Source organism: Pristiophorus japonicus, chromosome 9 (assembly GCF_044704955.1).
Source record: "Pristiophorus japonicus isolate sPriJap1 chromosome 9, sPriJap1.hap1, whole genome shotgun sequence".
NCBI classification, from domain to species: domain Eukaryota; kingdom Metazoa; phylum Chordata; class Chondrichthyes; family Pristiophoridae; genus Pristiophorus; species Pristiophorus japonicus.
The window spans coordinates 66,547,920-66,568,762 of NC_091985.1; the positions used below are offsets into that span (position 1 = coordinate 66,547,920).

General features: G+C 42.8%; 1 protein-coding gene across 7 annotated transcripts in view; it reads right to left on the reverse strand.

The window, feature by feature from the left end:
• The window catches only part of mark1 (MAP/microtubule affinity-regulating kinase 1), a 194,369-nt gene that overhangs the window by 49,538 nt on the left and 123,988 nt on the right, over positions 1-20,843 (reverse strand). For all 7 annotated transcript variants that reach the window (XM_070889427.1, XM_070889428.1, XM_070889425.1 and 4 more), the window contains exons 5-11: positions 15,021-15,086; positions 12,489-12,559; positions 8,023-8,079; positions 7,639-7,875; positions 5,000-5,119; positions 4,749-4,848; positions 1,305-1,417 (exon numbers count right to left, since the gene is read on the reverse strand). In XM_070889427.1, the coding sequence (XP_070745528.1) occupies positions 1,305-1,417; positions 4,749-4,848; positions 5,000-5,119; positions 7,639-7,875; positions 8,023-8,079; positions 12,489-12,559; positions 15,021-15,086 (764 nt within the window). The remainder of the gene's footprint in view (positions 1-1,304; positions 1,418-4,748; positions 4,849-4,999; positions 5,120-7,638; positions 7,876-8,022; positions 8,080-12,488; positions 12,560-15,020; positions 15,087-20,843) is intronic.

Consider the following 20,843-nt stretch of genomic DNA (forward strand, 5'->3'; position numbering starts at 1 on the left):
GTTGGTTCCTCGACATATTGGTCTAGAAAACCATCCCTAATACACTACAGGAAATCCTCCTCCACTGCATTGCTACCAGTTTGATTAGCCCAATCTATATGTAGATTAAAGTCACCCATGATTACTGCTGTACCTTTATTGCACACATCCCTTATTTCTTGTTTGATGCTGTCCCCAACCTCACTACTACTATTTGGTGGTCTACACACAACACCCACTAGCGTTTTCTGCCCTTTGGAATTCCGCAGCTCCACCCATACCGATTCCACATCATCCAGGCTAATGTCCTTCCTTACAATTGCATTGATGTCATCTTTAACCAGCAACGCCACCTCGCCTCCTTTTCCTTTCTGTCTATCCTTCCTAAATGTTGAATACCCCCGGATGTTGAGTTCCCAGCCTTGGTCACCCTGGAGCCATGTCTCCGTGATGCCAATCACATCGTAGCCGTTAACTGCTATCTACGCAGTTAATTCATCCACCTTATTCTGAATACTCCTCGCATTGAGGCACAGAGCCGTCAGGCTTGTCTTTTTAACACACTTTGCCCCTTTTGAATCTTGCTGTAATGTGACCCTTTTTGCCTTGGGTTTCTCTGCCCTCCACTTTTACTATTCTCCTTTCTATCTTTTGCTTCTGCCTCCCTTCTATTTCCCTATATCGCCCTGCATAGGTTCCCATCCCTCTGCCATATTAGTTTAACTCCTCCCCAACAGCACTAGCAAACACTCCCCCTAGGACATTGGTTCCGATCTTGCCCATGTGCAGACCGTCCGGTTTGTACTGGTCCCACCTCCCCCAGAACCAGTTCCAATGTCCTAGGAATTTGAATCCTTTTCAGCAACAAGCTTGCAAATAACCAGATATATACAATTCAATTGCACAACGTGCCATGGTGGGATTTGAATTCACGATCTCTGGGTTCCAGTCACAAAAAAACTTCTGGCTTTTCCTGGGATGAAGCATCGTTTTGCCAGCCTGACGATTTCCAGCTGGTAATGATACTTTTTCTGTTTCTGGTATGAGTGGGGGAGGGGTGTATATCTCATAGGCACAGATAGGAAATGCTATCACTGCGCATGAGAAGACCCAGAATCTTATGCAGGGCAAGAGACTAAGCAGCTCTCATATAGGGATGGACAACAGATAAAATAATGCTGCGACCCAGTCAGTACAGAAGGGGACCGCTGCTGCCCAGTCAGGGGCCAGCTGTGGAATACTTGCAGGCATGCATCTGTACACATGCCAACAGTTTTCATACAGCTAAATGTTTCAGAATTTGAATAGAATATTATGAAGCTTGCCTCCGGAGGTTTCCTGCCTAATAACAGGTAACAGGCCATGATGTCATCATACTTCTGCCCCACGAGGGATTCAGTAATGTATTCTCTTGGGTAGCCCATAGTGATCATCGTTTCTGTAAATATCAAAGAAAAACTTACAATGTAGAAACATTATATTTTCTGTTTTAGTACTATGAAACATCCTCATCACAAACCCACCATTGCAGCAAATTAAATACCTGGTCTCAGTGGGGGCACCATGAGCCTAAAGAAATCCTGAACCTTGCTGAAATGAGCATCTAATAAGAACTACTTTTCTCCAGTCCCCACGTGTTTATAATAGGAAGGATATACGACACAAATGACGTGCAGATAATTACACAATTTTAATGCATTTCAGAGCTTGTGAATTCAAACTCAGGTCACCAGTGCAAGAAACATAGAAACATAGAAAATAGGTGCAGGAGTAGGCCATTCGGCCCTTCTAGCCTGGACTGCCATTCAATGAGTTCATGGCTGAACATGCAACTTCAGTACTCCATTCCTGCTTTCGCGCCATACCCCTTGATCCCCCTAGTAGTAAGGACTACATCTAACTCCTTTTTGAATATATTTAGTGAATTGGCCTCAACAACTTTCTGTGGTAGAGAATTCCACAGGTTCACCACTCTCTGGGTGAAGAAGTTTCTCCTCATCTCGGTCCTAAATGGCTTACCCCTTATCCTTAGACTGTGACCCCTGGTTCTGGACTGCCCCAACATTGGGAACATTCTTCCTGCATCTAACCTGTCTAAACCCATCAGAAGTTTAAACGTTTCTATGAGGTCCCCTCTCATTCTTCTGAACTCTAGTGAATACAAGCCCAGTTGATCCAGTCTTTCTTGATAGGTCAGTCCCGCCATCCCGGGAATCAGTCTGGTGAACCTTCGCTGCACTCCCTCAATAGCAAGAATGTCCTTCCTCAGGTTAGGAGACCAAAACTGTACACAATACTCCAGGTGTGGCCTCACCAAGGCCCTGTACAACTGCAGCAACACCTCCCTGCCCCTGTACTCAAATCCCCTCGCTATGAAGGCCAACATGCCATTTGCTTTCTTAACCGCCTGCTGTACCTGCATGCCAACCTTCAATGACTGATGTACCATGACACCCAGGTCTCGTTGCACCTCCCCTTTTCCTAATCTGTCACCATTCAGATAATAGTCTGTCTCTCTATTTTTACCACCAAAGTGGATAACCTCACATTTATCCACATTATACTTCATCTGCCATGCATTTGCCCACTCACCTAATCTATCCAAGTCGCTCTGCAGCCTCATAGCATCCTCCTCGCAGCTCACACTGCCACCCAACTTCATGTCATCCGCAAATTTGGAGATACTACATTTAATCCCCTCGTCTAAATCATTAATGTACAGTGTAAACAGCTGGGGCCCCACTAGTCACTGCTTGCCATTCTGAAAAGTCCCCATTTACTCCTACTCTTTGCTTCCTGTCTGACAACCAGTTCTCAATCTACATCAGCACACTACCCCCAATCCCATGTGCTTTAACTTTGCACATTAATCTCTTATGTGGGACCTTGTCGAAAGCCTTCTGAAAGTCCAAATATACCACATCAACTGGTTCTCCCTTGTCCACTCTACTGGAAACAACCTCAAAAAATTCCAGAAGATTTGTCAAGCATGATTTCCCTTTCACAAATCCATGCTGACTTGGACCTATCATGTCACCTCTTTCCAAATGCGCTGCTATGACATCCTTAATAATTGATTCCATCATTTTACCCACTACCGATGTCAGGCTGACCGGTCTATAATTCCCTGTTTTCTCTCTCCCTCCTTTTTTAAAAAGTGGGGTTACATTGGCTACCCTCCACTCGATAGGAACTGATCCAGATTCAATGGAATGTTGGAAAATGACTGTCAATGCATCCGCTATTTCCAAGGCCACCTCCTTAAGTACTCTGGGATGCAGTCCATCAGGCCCTGGGGATTTATCGGCCTTCAATCCCATCAATTTCCCCAACACAATTTCCCGACTAATAAGGATTTCCCTCAGTTCCTCCTCCTTACTAGACCCTCTGACCCCTTTTATATCCGGAAGGTTGTTTGTGTCCTCCTTAGTGAATACCGAACCAAAGTACTTGTTCACTTGGTCTGCCATTTCTTTGTTCCCCGTTATGACTTCCCCTGATTCTGACTGCAGGGGACCTACGTTTGTCTTTACTAACCTTTTTCTCTTTACATATCTATAGAAGCTTTTGCAATCCATCTTAATGTTCCCTGCAAGCTTCTTCTCGTACTCCATTTTCCCTGCCCTAATCAAACCCTTTGTCCTCATCTGCTGAGTTCTAAATTTCTCCCAGTCCCCAGGTTCGCTGCTATTTCTGGCCAATTTGTATGCCACTTCCTTGGCTTTAATACTATCCCTGATTTCCCTTGATAGCCACGGTTGAGCCACCTTCCCTTTTTTATTTTTATGCCAGACAGGAATGTACAATTGTTGTAGTTCATCCATGCGGTCTCTAAATGTCTGCCATTGCCCATCCACAGTCAACCCCTTAAGTATCATTCGCCAATTTATCCTAGCCAATTCACGCCTCAAACCTTCAAAGTTAACCTTCTTTAAGTTCTGGACCATGGTCTCTGAATTAACTGTTTCATTCTCCATCCTAATGCAGAATTCCACCATATTATGGTCACTCTTCCCCAAGGGGCCTCGCACAACGAGATTGCTAATTAATCCTCTCTCATTACACAACACCCAGTCTAAGATGGCCTCCCCCCTAGTTGGTTCCTCGACATATTGGTCTAGAAAACCATCCCTTATGCACTCCAGGAAATCCTCCTCCACCGTATTGCTTCCAGTTTGGTTAGCCCAATCTATATGCATATTAAAGTCACCCATTATAACTGCTGCACCCTTATTGCATGCACCCCTAATTTCCTGTTTGATGCCCTCCCCAACATCACTACTACTGTTTGGAGGTCTGTACACAACTCCCAATAATGTTTTTTGCCCTTTGGTGTTCTGCAGCTCCACCCATATAGATTCCACATCATCCAAGCTAATATCCTTCCTAACTATTGCATTAATCTCTTCTTTCACCAGCAATGCTACCCCACCTCCTTTTCCTTTTATTCTATCTTTCCTGAATGTTGAATACCCATGGATGTTGAGTTCCCAGCCCTGATCATCCTGGAGCCACGTCTCTGTAATCCCAATCACATCATATTTGTTAACATCTATTTGCACAGTTAATTCATCCACCTTATTACGGATACTCCTTGCATTAAGACACAAAGCCTTCAGGCTTGTTTTTTTAACACCCTTTGTCCTTTTAGAATTTTGCTGTACAGTGGCCCTTTTTGTTCTTTGCCTTGGGTTTCTCTGCCCTCCACTTTTCCTCATCTCCTTTCTGTCTTTTGCTTTTGTCTCCTTACCTATATGTAACAGACTTACCTATTCTTTTGGGATCGCTATAGTCAGGTTCTGGTTCACTGTATGGTTTTAATTCCTCCTCCTCAAAACCAACATTCATCCATCGATCCTTCATGATTTGCTGTTTAAAAAACCCTCAACATTTCAATAACTTTGCCAATGGGGGGAAATCTCAAGTCTGATTAAAGTCTTTACGATTTAAAAATTTAAGACACATTCATAATCATCAAAAGGTACAAGGTTGAGAAAATCAGTTGAAAAATCTCACTTACTTCCAAACTGCCTCGTTTGGCAGGATTTAATACCAGGAGCTTTTTGAGCAAGTTTTCACAGTCAGTTGACATGTAAAAAGGAATACGGTATTTCCCTCTCAATACCCTTTCCCTTAGTTCCTGGAAGGAGGGAATAAATGGGAGAAATCATATTAATAAGGCCGAATCAGATCAGGTCCTGAAATTTTCTAAAAACCCAAAGCAGAAAGCTCAGTGTTGGGGGTTATATATGAAGAATTTCCCAGAATGCATATTTTGAACAAGCACACACATGATGAAAAAGTAATTCATGATACTTGGTTCAAAAATTATAAAAGCAGTCAAGTTACTGTGGAAGAATTTGGGGTGCAGTAACTAAGGAAAAATACATGCATCCTCCTGCTTCTGCTGTGCATTTTTTTTGATGTGGGAGAAGTAGGGCCAGAGTGAATTAAATCCCAACATTTTGTTGACAACTTGTTTTCATAGAATCATAGAATGGTTACAGCCCAGAAGGAGGCCATTTGGCCTGTCGAGTCAGTGCGGCTCTCGGCAAGAGCACGTCAGATAGTCCCACTCCACCTTTCCCCGTAGCCCTGCAATTTTTTTTCCATCAGGTACTTATCCAATTCCCCTTTGAAAGCCTAATTCAATCTGCTTCCACCACCCTCTCAGGCAATGCATTCCAGATCCTAACCACTCCCTGCGTCAAAATGTTTTTCCTCATGTCGCCTTTGGTACTTCTGCCAATCACCTTAAATCCTGTATGATAAAGGTTCATCATAACTTCCTTTGAGGCAGAAAGCTCAAACACTTGCCATTTTATTGGCTTTTGTTAAGTATCCCCTCCCATGCTCTTACTTACACAATAACAGATTACAACAAGGGCATATGGCATACCCATTTCTGAAACAAACTCAGTAACCTTGATACTTATGGGGAGATTGCCGATTGCGGGAGGGAGGGAGCTAGAGATTGGGGCCGGGGGGAGGCTGGGAGGCTGCCGATCATAGGAGGGAGGAAGCTAGGGATTGGGGCTTGGGGGGAGGCGGAGGTAACATTGTTGACTGCGGGATGGAGTGAGCTAGAGATTGGGCTTGGGTGACTGGGGTGGGGGGTTGGCGATCGAAGGTGCGATGGAAGTGGGGGGGGGGGGGTGGAGGTGGAAGGAAGAGAGATCGTCGATCGCGACAGTGGGGAGAAGCCAAGATTGGCAGATGGGAGGCCATAGGCATCCTTGTGGGGCAGGGAGCACTCCTGCTCCTCCTGGCCCACAAGGAGTACTGTCAAAGGCATTTATATTCTTGAGCCAGCAGTTCCCTCCTCCCTTTCGCTGCTGCATTTCCCAAGCTTTGGGAAACTCATGCGGCAACTGGTAAAATTAAATGAGGCTCCCAATTGTACTGTGGGATTTTAATATGTTAATTTAGTGTGTCACCCCTCCACAGTGGGTCACTCGCACGCCACAAAAACGGCAATGTGCATGTGCGGGGCGTGGGGAATGATGTGTTCCCCACTTAAACATTTTTAATCCCTCTCCCACCCATTGTGTTGGGCAGAATTTCGGTGGGTGGGAGGGATTTAATTTCGAGGCCAGTGTCTCGGGTAAAACAAACAACTCATCGTTGCAATGTAAGCCACTGCAGACCCAGTCCAAAGCTGCTAATGCCCAGATTTACAATAGCATTCTCTGCAATGGTGCCTGCTTAAAAAAAAATGCCAATTTAATACATTGCAAGTATCATTGGATCCTCAATCATTGACTCTCTTATGACATTCTATTCAGCAAGTATCTGAAGAACCAAGACTGGTGCCAAAACCAGTCAGTAAAATTACCTCACGTGAGGATAGCCCTCAGTAAAATTTGAAGAAAACAAACCAACAAGTGAAATTTTCTATGAAATTTGATGGTTCGAAGAGGACATCAAAGTTTTTTAAAATATGCTGCTTCGCAATATTTTCTGAAATCGAATTTTAAAACATTTGCTATGAAAGTGGGCAGGTGGGAGACCCTGCTGTACTAATATTAACCCACAGAGTGGTGCAGTCCTATGCTTTTCTAGTTTTTAATCTTAGTAGGAACATTAAGGATAGGATGAGGATAGAGAAATATCACCCAGAAGAGGCGAGGGCCCAGTGGCAGCACACACTGCTATCTATGGATAGTTGGAGCATGCGTGCGCACTAGGTCCATGCAGCAGAGCTGGTCTCCAGTCGTCTTGGTTAACCCTCGCCACCAGATCAAGACCTAGCTCTGTCAAGCCCATGTAGTGGCTGGTGTGCAACAGCCACCCCGTGTTAAAAGAATCCATGCACAGGCATCTTCCACCCTTTAGTATGTAGCTCGGGACATAGGTTGTCAGGTCCCTCATTGAAACACCTGTGAACTCATCCCTTTTTGGTGTGGAAGCAAGTCATCCTCGATATGAGGGACTGCCTAATACTATTGCCCAATATAAAGATGAGGAAAAACAACAAAAAATACAACTTGAGGATCTAAAAATTATATCTGACTTTCATGTGGCCACCGAAAGAGCAGCATAAGCCAAGGCCTGAGAGCAAGACATCTCACCAATTTCTTGCTTAGGGTATTAACATGTGTAATGTGAAGACTAAAACAATGGATAACTTTTTTTTTTTAATTAACAAAAAAAAATTACCTTTAAATTTTGGCCATCAAAAGGCAGAGAGCCACTAACTAGCGTGTAAAGGATGACACCGAGACTCCAGACATCCACCTCTGGCCCATCATACTTCTTTCCTTGGAAAAGCTCTGGAGCAGCATATGGTGGGCTTCCACAGAATGTGTCTAATTTGTTACCAATTGTAAATTCATTACTAAAGCCAAAGTCCGCAATTTTTATATTCATATCTGCATCAAGAAGCAAATTCTCTGCCTAAAGAAAGGAAGCATCAAATATTTACTTTTGTGAATTTCCAAAGTTCATTTGACTATTTAATGATCAAAGTCTCAATCTACAGCAACTGTAAATTTATAAAGCAGAATGAAAGGAAAAGACAAAATGCCCTTTGCTTTCAAGTACCTTAAGATCCCTATGTACAATGTGCTTCTGATGACAGTATTGTACAGATGACACAATCTGAAACACAAAAATCAGAGCAATTCAATATATACAGCACATGTATACTGCACGGTCATTCTGTGGAAGCTGTAGCAACATGCTATTTTAAATATAAAAATTAGTGACGCAAGTCTGGCTGAGTCATACCACTGACACAAGTCTACGCTCCAAGGTAAAGAAAACACACGTAGAGAGTGACTGGGAAAGGGGAGGGACATGAAGTAGAAGAATGTAGTTGCTAAATTTAAAAAAAATTAAAATATTAAGATCTCATTTTAAAAGGTACACAGAACAAGTACTCATCATCATAGGCAGTCCCTCAAAATCGAGGAACATAAGAACATAAGAAATAGGAGCAGGAGTCGACCATAAGGCCCCTTGCGCCTGCTCCGCCATTCAATATCATGGCTGATCTGATCATGGACTCAGCTCCACTTTCCTGACTGCTCCCCATAACCCCTTATCCTTTAAGAAACTGTCTATTTCTGTCTTAAATTTACTTAATGTCCCAGCTTCCACAGCTCTCTGAGGCAGCAAATTCCACAGATTCACAACCCTCAAAAGAAATTTCTCCTCATCTCAGTTCTAAATGGGCAGCCCCTTATTCTAAGATCATGCCCTCTAGTTCTAGTCTCTTCCATCAGTGGAAACATCCTCTCTGCATCCACTTTGTTAAGCCCCCTCATAATCTTATATGTTTCGATAAGATCACCTCTCATTTTTCTGAATGCCAATGAGTAGAGGCCCAACCTACTCAACCTTTCTTCATAAGTCAACCCCCTCATCCGCAGGATCAACCTTGTGAACCTTCTCTGAACAGCCTCCACAGCAAGTATATCCTTTCGTAAATATGGAAACCAAAACTGCACGCAGTATTCCAGGTGTGGCCTCACCAATACCCTGTACAGTTGTAACAAGACTTAATTGCTTTTATACTCCATCCCCTTTGCAATAAAGGCCAAGATTCCATTGGCCTTCCTGATCACTTGCTGTACCTGCATACCATCTCCCTGTGTTTCATGCACAAGTACCCCCAGGTCCTGCTGTACTGCAGCACTTTGCAATCTTTCTCTATTTAAATAATAACTTGCTCTTGCTTCCACTCTAAAAGTGAGTTCTTAGGTGACTGTACAGTCCAATACAGGAATTACAGTCTCTGTCACAGGTGGGACAGACAGTCAGTGAAGGAAAGGGTGGGTGGGGAGTCTGGTTTGCCGCATGCTCTTTCTGCTGCCTATGCTTGATTTCTGCATGCTCTCGGCGACAAGACTCGAGGTGCTCAGCGCCCTCCCAGATACTCTTCCTCCACCTAGGGTGGTCTCTGGCCAGGGACTCCCAAGTGTCGGTGGGGATGTTGCATTTTATCAAGGAGCTACAACTCAGTTCTTACCTCTTTAAAATTAAGTTTTGTTGAATATTAGCAATAAATTTAATGTTTCAAGTCCTGAATACACGCCAAATCCTAAAAAATTAAGCACACTTGAGTTCATGGTGATTAATTAACTGTTGATTTTTTTAAAATGGTTTATTTTGCTACATATGCAAGATGTTAGATTACAGCTATTTCACTTGCTGGAAACAAAAACTGCACAATAAATGTTTTTGTTTGCATATAAATTTGAAAAAGGGTCCCAGAGTACATTTATAATACTGTGAGAATATGGATAGTTAACCTGAACCTTAATTAGAATTATTCCGATCAGTAATAGATCCCTCAATAAATGACAAAATATGTATCTACACCGAAAGAAATACTTCCATGTATGTAGTGTTTTTCATGTCCTCAAGCGTCCCAAAATGCTTCACAGCTAATTAATTACTGTGTGTAGTACTGTTGTTTTGTAGGCAAATGCAGCAGCACATTTTTGCACAGATGCAAGAAACAGAAATGAAATGAATGACCGGTTAATCTATTTTGGCTTTAGTGATGAAGGTTGATAAGGAACATACTACATTTCTCTATTTTATGTCCCTCCCCTTTCACAACTCTTCTTCAGAAAACTGTCAGGAAATCCATTATGTCCATCTAACAAGCAGACAAAGCCTTGGTTTAATGTCTTGCACTGACGTGTCAGTCTAGATTATGTGATCATGCTTTGGAGTAGGGTTTGAACCTAAAACTTTCTGACTAAAATGATATAGTGCTGCAACAGAGCCAAGCTGCCACATATTCAATTTTTATTTTATTTTGTTTGCTGTTCTCTTAGATGTTGTGTTCGAATGTCAGCCCTATTCTTTGCAGTATCTGTTCACCCAACCAAATATGAAGCTATGACAATTCTGGTACAGGTTGAGTGTCCAAAATCCGGAGTTCCGATTCTGGAATCCGGACAGCAGGCTGATCCGTGGCAGGGTCGTCCGGAATCTGGAAAATGTTCTGAAATCTAGACATTTTTTTTAAAAAAACAATTATTGCTGCAAGAGAGAACACCGCACCCACCCCAGAAAAAATTCCAAATAACAAAAAATAAAAATTCATAAAACCCTTACCTAAATCACTGAAAAAGAATTTTAAAAAAATTTTTTAACTTGCCTTTTTTGCAGGTCTTCAACACAGGTTTTTCCTGGCCACCGACCCTCTGCTCCGCCATCCCCCCGGTGCTGACACCCCGGTCTGCTGGCCTCCCGTTCCCCTTACCTCAGCCCAGGAATTTCCCAATTCGGGACATCAGAAAGACGTTCTGAAATCTGGAAATACCCAAAATCCGGAATGGCCTCAGTCCCAAGGTTTCTGGATTTCGGACGCTCTACGTGCAATACAATTTACAGAATTTACAGTGAAAATATAAAGAGGCCATTCAGCCCAGTGTGTCTGTGCAACCTCCGTATAAGAACAATCCACTCTAATCCCATTTTCCTGCTCTTTCCCCAGACCTTTGAATACTCTAAATGTTTCATCCTTTTTTAAATGCCATAGTTGACTCAGCTTCAATTGCCACTCATAGTAATGCATTCAATATTATAACAATCCTTTACATAAAAAATGTCTAGTACTAAACCTCAATTTATGTGCTATTATCGATTCATTGACCATTGGAAATGATCTTGCACGAATTACCTCTAAACTTCTGCAACTTTTCAATAATTCTGTTCAATCCCTGAATCTTTTTCCTTTCAGCGAACATGCCATACATTTTCAAGTTTATGATGACTATATGAGCTCATTCTTGGTAGTGAGTCTATGCTGCACCTTTTCCAATGCTTCAAAATCCTTTCTATAATGGCGTGCCCAAAGCTGTAGTCCTGTTGCCTAATCAATGCTTCGTACTAATTCATCATTATCTTTTGCATACAAATGAAAATTATTGTTGAATTCAGTGTCCTACATAAAACTCATCGGTGACAAGGGTATGGAGTTTGTGGCGGGGGCCGAAGATGATGACTTCAGTCTTCCCAATGCTTAACTGGAGAAAATTGTTGTTCACCAAAGACCAGATAGCAGACAAACAGTCCGACAACACAGTGGAGCGGTTGAGAGAGATAGAGCTGGGTATAGTTATGTACATGTGGAAGTGGACCACGACTGTGGATGATGTCTTCAAGGTATAGCATGTAGTTGAGGAAGAGGAGGGGATCAAAGACAGATCCTCGGGGAATCCAGAATACAATGTGGGAATGGGAATAGATGGCATTGGTGGAGATGCTCTAGCTACAATTGGATAACTAAGAATGGAACCAAACAAGGATAATCCCATTGAGCTGGACAATGGAGGAAAGGCATTGGAGGAGGATGGTGTGGTCCAGTGTGTAGAAGGCTGCAGAGAGGAGGATGAGGGGGGATAATGCACCAGAGTCACAAAGGATGCAATTTGTGACTTTGGTTAGGGATATTGCAGTGCTGTGGGAGGGATGGAAACCTGATCGGAGATATTTAAACATGGAGTTGCAGAAAGATAGCCAGAGATTTGGGAGGTGGCAACATGTATAAGAACTTTGGATAGTAAAGGGAGGTTGGAGATGTAACGGTTGTTGGCAAGGACAGAAGGGTTGAGGGTGGGTCATACAGACCAGAAAAATCCCAAGTTCAATACTCAATCTGTGCTCAATTTACTGATCTCAGCCCAGGCAGCTGGTGGGGCATCCTTGGGCTAAGGAGGAACGAAGTTAGTCAGAGTTCCTGTTTCTAATCACTAACCAGTCACCCTTCTAGAAAGTATGCTTGTGTGCACATCAAATAAGGACAGAATCAGGCATGGCTGTGATGTCCCTGCGCAGGCTCACACAATAAGGTTACTTGGCAAGGTAATGGAATGGAAAAGAAGAAAAGACTGTCAAGGTAAAACACAGGTCATCGTTGGCCTTTCCCTACAGAAACAAAACTTGTTGATTTATGTTTGTATTTACATAGCAACAAATCTATAACAATCCATAATGAATGTCATAAGAGGAACTAAAGTTAAATTTTTATATCATTATACTCAACTCACCTGTCTAAACTTTGCCCTTGCTTCTTTTTCTTTCATTCTTCCATGTGCAACTAAGTAATCAAAAACTTCTCCTGCATTGTAAGGATGTAAAAAAAGAAAGAAGCATATTTACCAAATGTGCAGTCTAATATTACACTTCTTCCTAAACAAGTCCACTTTTTGGAGCTCTTTTCAAATGAACTTCGAAAAACAACAGATTTTATTGTAAGTGTTGCCACAATCCATATTTTCTGGACTCTATGCATACATTAATATAATGGTCACAGTTATAAAGGAAGCAAGGTCTCATCTCAGTAATTTAAAAAGTGTGAATAAAAACCATAACTTACAAGCACACTGAAGATACTCAACAGAAAGAACAGCTACTGTATATTGCAACAGCAAGTACCGTATTAATCTACAAAGCTGAGAATTGAATAAAAGGTAACTAACAAATCTACTTTCATAGATTAGAATTATAAATTAATAATTCAGAAACAATAAACAGCATGTGGAGTTTGTGGAGCACTCAGTTACTATGGCTGCAAGCAATTTATAACCAATAGTTAGCAGCACCGCAGTAAAATAATGCTATCGGTTAAAAAGAAAGACTTGCATTTATATAACATCTTTCACAATCTACGGACGTCTCAAAGCGCTTTACAGCCATTTAAGTACTTTTGGAGTGCAGTCACTGTTATAATGTAGGAAACGCGCAGTCAACTTGCGCACAGCAAACTCCCACAAACAGCAATGTGACGATAACCAGATAATCTGTTTTAGTTATGTTGATTGAGGGATAAATATTGGTCAGGACACTGGGGCTAGCTCCCCTGCCTTTCTTTGAAATAGTGCCATGGGATCTTTTAAGTCCACCTGAGGGGGCAGACGTTTAACGTCTCATCCGAAAGACGGCACTTCCGACAGTGCAGCACTCCTTCAGCAGTGCACTGGAGTGTCAGCATAGATTTATGTGCTCAAGTTCCTGCAGTGGGACTTGAACCCACAACCTTCTGACTCAGAGGTGAGTGTGCTACCCACTGAACCACAGCTGACCCTATAAAACAAAATAATTACCCAAAAATAAAAAATACAATTAATGGCAAGTGGTAGTATAATAAAAAAACAATTTACAGGACAAGTCTGAATGGGAGGAAAATTGCATTTTTTGTAATTTCGCATATATTTAAAAGGACAACCCGTTTCAGGATTAAAAAAAAAGCCTTTAATTGATTCGGTTACGTCATCAGTCTCAACAAATTGTACAACTGAGTGATCATCAAGATCAAAATAATGCACAGCCCCTCCCACTCTTCAAAGCAAACAATTATTTGTCACTCATTTCATGAAGACAGCACCCCTTTAAGTAAACTGCAGTTTATCATCCAGGATTCCTTGAATAAATTGGGAGTTTATCCTTATGCAACAATTAAAATTGGACGGGACTGATCCAACTAGAGGAAAAAGACCACGACAAGCTTCCCTGTTTGAACTGTGTGCCTTTCTGATTAATCACAAAGCTAAATGGATAGTGATTATGAAAATCTCCATGATCCAGGGCTTCACAGCTAGAGTAGAATGTGTCAGACTTATTTTTGAGCGGGACAAAGCTTGAAAAACACCACACACATTATGACCAGTCTGATGTATCTAATGTAACATTACTGCACTCCAATGCTGTTTTCCTGTAGTGTTTTTAGATGAAATTAGATGCACTAGACATTCTACTGCCACTAAAAGCTCTATTGTCACACTATTTAACATGATGCTACCTACAATTTTCTGGGGCAGAGTTTAAAAGGAGATTGCTGGAACAATGTAGAGAATTATAGAGAGAGAAGGTATAGTAATGAATAAGAATTCCTTTATTTATAATTTTAAGATAATTTGGTATAACCTAGTTTGTTATCTTTTAGTTATCATGTGCTGTGGATTATGATTCTAAATAAATAATACCACTTTCAACTCTTAGCTCAACAGAAAATGCACATATAGAAAAATGTACACCAAACATGACTAAACATTAAAATGAGCTAACCTGCACAGGGAACATTGGCGGTGGTTAAAAAGCAATATTTTAATGTTAACATTTTTCATTTTCTTTACAAAATAGAATAGAAAAATAAGCCATTTAACTACCAATTAACTAAGCTCGTCATTTTACAACAGCTTTAACACAGAGCTGCAACTGCTAGTTCTCATCCTCCAAAAGGAGTGCCTATTTTCCCTGGTACCAAACTATACACTTGACTGCCCTAAGCAGCTGTCTTTGTACCATTCTATATAGGAACATGGGACTGGCAGGAAGGGGAGGGGATAGTATATTAAAAACATCATTTTTTTTAAAAAAGGGAAAAGGCTGAAAGAGACATATACCACAATCCTGAACAAACAATAACTTAGCTTTTGAAACAATATCAAATAGGACAACTACTTTAAGAGAGATCAATCCTGCAACTGTCAGCATGATAGTTATTTCAGTGAGTTTTTTCCCCCGTGTAGAAACCACATGCTGTGCATCAGTGATAAGTAACAGTCAAAGCCTTAACTTACCCCCACTTGCATACTCCATAATTAAATACAGTGTCTTCTCAGTTTCAATTACTTCAAATAACTTAACTAGAAAAGAGAAGGGGAAAAGATTTCTTATAAATAATAAATATTATTGAAATAATTATTGAAATAGTAAAGACTGTGGGGGATAAATTACTCTGGTCACTGTTAGCAGCAACATTATAATTAATTCAAAAAGGTCAAGTTTATAATATCACTACACAAAGCAATTTTATTTCATATTCAGGAGATTAATCCTTTAAGTTTTTGAACTGTTCTTCAGAAACTTGTTTTAAATTCGCATCCCTGGTTTATAGTTGGATCTCACAATGACCTTACAGTTCAGTGCACCACACACCATTCCTCCATAGCTGCAATAACATAAGTCGTCTGTGGCCTGCTCTTCACGACTCTGGCAGTGTCGCTCTGACCCAGAGTTTATTACAAATGAAATTTCAGTGGGCTGGGGTGTCGCTATAGATTTCATTTTTGAAGTTAAATATGCTTCATTATTTACCTGCGGTGCAAGAGATCAGCTTTATCTTGCGCAACACCGCTTTAGACAACGTGCCATTTGCAAACCAGTGGTTTGTACTCTAATATATACAGGGAGAAAATTGCTTTGTGTAGTGATATTATAAACTTGACCTTTTTGAATTAATTGCAATGTTGCTGCTAACAGAATTTATCTTAAAAACTGTTGGTACTAGAGCTATTAAATATTACATAGGATATACAGCACAGAAACAGGCCATTTCGCCCAACCAGTCCATGCCAGCATTTGAAACCATTCAATTTCAGTGTACTTTTCTCAAATAGGTACATTCCCCCCACTTTCTCTCCTAGAGGTGCCGATTTTGTGGACAGACCTACGGCTATAGTTCCACAAGTGCCAGCAGTCCTCAAGTACCTCACCTATTGGCTATCCTTTATGCACCAGCAGAATGGGTGTGCCAAGCTAGTTAACATAATTGAGACTGAAATAAAAACAGAAAATGCTGGAAATCTCAGCGGGTCAGGCAGCACCTGTGGAGAGAAAAACATTTCAGGTCGATGACCCTTCGTCAGAACTGGCAAATGTTTGAAATGAAGGAGCACTGAAAGGCGGAGGGAACAACAAAAAAAGAGAAGGTCTGTGATCGGGTGGAAGACAGGAGAGGTTAGAGAGACAAAAGGGATGATGAGCCGATTTGAAATGATAATGGTAGAAGTTAGAAAAAGGTAAATCTAGATAGGGTGTGAATGGCGGAATTACCACCAGCTGCCATGGGAGATGGAGAAAAAAAATTACATATGTTTGGGGAGGGGGGGGGCTGTAAGGGAGCCAAATATGGGCAGAGGTTATGGTCTGAAATTGTTGAACAAAAGATGAGATTGATGTTCCTCGAGCTTGCGTTGAGCTTCATTGGAACAATTGAGACTGATCCTGTCCCCATTCACACATGCAGATAAAATGACTTCTAATTGACTTTTTAAAAAAAACCTGATCATCAAGGTCATGTTGCTTCACATGAAATCACATGTTCAGCCCTTCACTAAATCTCCACTGATCGGTCCATCCAACACTAGCTGGTGAGTTGGCAAGAGAAGGTAAAGGCCAGGCAATGCTGCTTATATGTGTTAAAGATGAAAACACTGGCTATAGAAAATAGTTTAAATGAAGCTGATTTATTCTGTTTCCTTCACACAGTCTCTGTCACAGGTGAGGCAGACAGTGGTTGAAGGAACAGGTGGGTGGAGGGCCTGGGTTGTCGTGCGCTCCTTCTGCTGTCTGCGCTTGGCTTTGGCTTGCTCTCGGCAAAGAGACTCGAGATGTTCAGCGGCTTTCCGGATGCTTTTCCTCCACTTTGGGCGGTCTTGGGCCAGGGATTCCCAGGTGTCGGTGGGAGTGTTACATTTTTTCAAGGAGGCTTTCAAGGTGTCCTTGAAGTGTTTCCTCTGCCCACCTGGAGCTCGCTTGCCATGTCAGAACTCTGAGTAGAGTGCTTGCTTTGGGGTCTCATGTCAGACATGCAGACGATGTGGCCCGTCCAGCGAAGCCGATCGAGCGCGGTCAGTGGTTTGATGCTGGGGATGTTGGCCTGAGCGAGAACACTAACGTTGGTGCGCCTATCCTGCCAGTGGATTTGCAGGATCTTGCGGAGGCAGCATTGGTGGTACTTCTCCAGTGTTTTGAGGTGCCTGCTGTACATAATCCCTGTCTCTGAGCCATATAGGAGGGCGGATATCACCACTGCACTGTAATCATGAGCTTGGTGCCGGGTTTGAGGTCCTAGTCTTTAAACACTCTCTTCCTCAGGCGACTGAAGGCTGTGCTGGCACACTGAAGGCAGTGTTGGACCTAGTCGTTGATGTCTGTCCTTGTTGACAGTAGGCTCCCGAGGTATGGGAAATGGTCCACGTTGTCCAAGGCCTTGTTGTGGATTTTGATAACCATGGGGCAGTGCTGTGTGGCGGGGGCAGGTTGGTGGAGGACCTTTAGCGGATGTTTAGTGTAAGGTCTGTGCTCTCGTACGCCTCGGTGAAGTAAGAAGGGTGTCGACTACAAAAATCCCAGTATAAAGACTACCTAGGAATATTCTCTAAATGTTACTTTCAATTAAATATGCATTTAGTAAAGATGCTATGAAAATGTCTAGTACACTTTCATAAAAATTAATTCCTTGTGTGTCTTGGGACAAAGATTTATCACTTGTAAAAGAATGAGCTTTACTACTGTACATTAGTATTCCAATCAAATCATTTTCTTTGGTAAACCAAATTGCAACTACACAAAATATATAATTACATTTCTTTTTGTTTTTAAATGGGAGGTAATTTCTTACAAAATTAAGCCTTAGTGGTGCAAAAGTTGATTTAACTAACAGCTGTGTACGAAAGCAATACAAAAGAAAGCAGACAGTGCTGATAGAGTGGGGTAAAACACAAGAACATAAACTAATTAAGGATTTAGCTTTTGAAACTCATGTCAGAGAAACAAAGAACAGTTCCAACTAGCCAATTATATAAAAGAAAGATACATCACACATGACACTACAAATATTTGTCATCTTTATTTCCCCAAACCAAACACTACACAAAACGAAGTATGCAAATGATAATGGTAGGGCCTCATCCTAATTAGATGTGAATTGTCCTCAGTGAGCCATTTCAGACAAGCCATTCTGTGATACTTTACTGGGAAATAAATCACACTCTGTATTAATTGCAGCAATTCGAATCCCACCATCTCATAAATTATGAGACAAACTCTTAAAAGTTGAGATTTGCTAAGAAATCATGAGTTGCTATTTCTTTCCAAAAATAAACCAATATAGATTGACAGTGGGTTTATGAACCTCATTAGTGACTTTATTTAATCTCCAACAGGTCACAGCTCTTTACAAAACCATATTACTGCATCTGAAAATGCTTTACAAAAACTTTTTAAAAATCCGACCCATTATCACCACGCAGTCATGTATCTCAGCTTAAGATTACGATGACTTAATATAAATTAGTTATACAATTAAGCATAGATATTTATGGCTTGGGCCACCTGCGAGCATTCTGCCCACTGCCTGCCTGAAGCCTTAAATCAAGCCTCAACTCTCCTGTGAGCCAAGACCAAAACCTATGCTATTCTACATGCTGTGTCTGAGATAGTCCAGAAGTAACAAAATGTTTTATTGTTGTTTTTGGCCACCATCATAAACTCTGTCCTCGTCACCGACTCCATCCTCCTCCCCAGCCACTCATTAAGGCTGAACCAGAGACCTTGGGGCCAAAATTTACCTTCGCCCAAAACAAGTCGCACCATCCGCTCATGAAGTATTTTTTTCCGCCGCTTTGGATGAGGTGGCCTCTTTCGGTAAATTCTGTTCTTCGGCGTTATTTTTGGATGCGGACCAGAAGTCGGTCATAATGGGGATGGAAGTGGAGGTGGTGCAGAGTCTCTGTCAGTCAGCAGCGGAGCGGAGATGATGTTATGACGCGTGTGCGTCACCACGCTCTCCCCTTCACTTAAAGGGGAGAGCCTGCGGCATTTTGAAACTGGGCCACCAGGGAGGTTTCGGCCGGGCCAGCGGTCTGGCACCCACGACGGGGGTGCGAGTCTGCCCGCTGGCAGCCCGGCCGAACCCAGGGCATAATTGTCGACCTGACCTGGCAGTTGGCCGACAAAAAAAAAAAGAACATGGCGGCCGCGGCAGTGCGCCCTTCTCTTGAAGGGCCGCCGCACTGCCATGGCTCACAGACTGAAAGCAACGTGCACCGACAGAAAAAGCTGTCGGGGGGCACCGCGCGGTGGATTAAAGATTTTTGGAGATAAATTTCGCGGGAGGTGCGGCAGATCGGCGGTGCGCCATTGATGATGCACTTAGGATGGTCGGCAGCAGTGGGGCGGAAGTGGGGACCGCCGGAAAAATCCCAGAGCCGACGTTCTCTGGCGCTTCCGGAAGTTGGCGGCCACTCGATTCCACTGCCCGGCCACCGCTTTCTGGCGGTAGAAGGCCTTGTTGGGGAGCTGAATTTCGGCCCCCTTGACTTCTGTTTGATCAAGAGGTGAGCTCCAAACCCAACATCCTACCAACCACCATAACTTCTTGTTTCCATCTCTAACACTGCCCATTTCTGCTCCTACCTCAACTCTTGCACTGCTGAAACCCTTTATCCATGTTTTTGTCACGGACAGATTATTTTTCTCCAAAGTCCTTTTTCTGGCGCTGGCATTCTAACCTCCATAATTTCTGACTTGTCCAACTGAAATTGCCCCTTCCGATAAGGCCTCTGACCGCCTGAAAGCGGTGGTGTTGGGGCGGTGCAGAATGGCCGTCAACTGTCCGTGGCGGGTTTGCCATTTTGTAAATTGCCCTTCCTCAGGAGCGGAGCGGTGTCCTGGACCACTCCACCCGTTTTCCCGTCGCAGCGTGCATGCACCGATCCCTTACCATCTGACGGGGATCCCCTCGTGAAATTGCCCCGCTGGAGCGGCCCCGCCGCTGGCCGGTGCCCCCGACAACTTTTGCTGCCAGTGCACTCTGTGAAATGGCGCTGCAGCCATCCTTAAAGGGGGGGTGGCACTGCTGTCGACGATGTGTTTTTTCTGTCGGTCAACTGCCAGGTCGGGCCGACAATTATAGGCGTGGGTTCGGCTGGGCCGTCAACACAGCCAGCCTGGTATCCCCTCTTGGCTGCCAGACAAGTGGCCTGGCCGAAACCCTCCCTGGTGGCCCAGTGGACCTAACTAAAATGAATGCAGAGTTCGCAGCAGCCCTCCCCTTTAAACTGAAGGGGAGAGACATTGTGACTTGCCAGGCGATGATGTCTTCAGTGCGGCACTGATGACCGACAGCGGCGGAAACTCCGTCTCACCTCCATGATGAAGCCACTTCGAGCCCATTGGAAAAAAAAGCCACGAAGAGCTGAATTCGATGGATAGGTTGCCACATCCATTGTGGTGGCCAGAACACTCCAAAAACCGTACGTGCGCCCCATTTCGGGCGGAGGTTAATTTCTACTCCAGCGACTCTTATGCTTTTCTACACTCAGTCCTATTCATCCATTATCCCCATTTTCACAAACCAACTTTGGCAGCGTATCCCCCAACATTTTTTAAATTTGAAAGCTTTGTCAGAATCATCAAATCCCTTTACGACCTCAATACAACTTTCTGCAACCTCCTCCAGTTTTATAACCCCTCCTGCATCCTTTAGCTTTTTGACTCTGCGATTGTGTGTGTTCCCAGTTCCTTCACCTCACCATTGGTGGCAGAACTTTTAACTGCCTCGTCTCTTTCTCTGGAATTCCCTCTCTAAACCCCATACCTCTTGCTTCTCTAGCCAC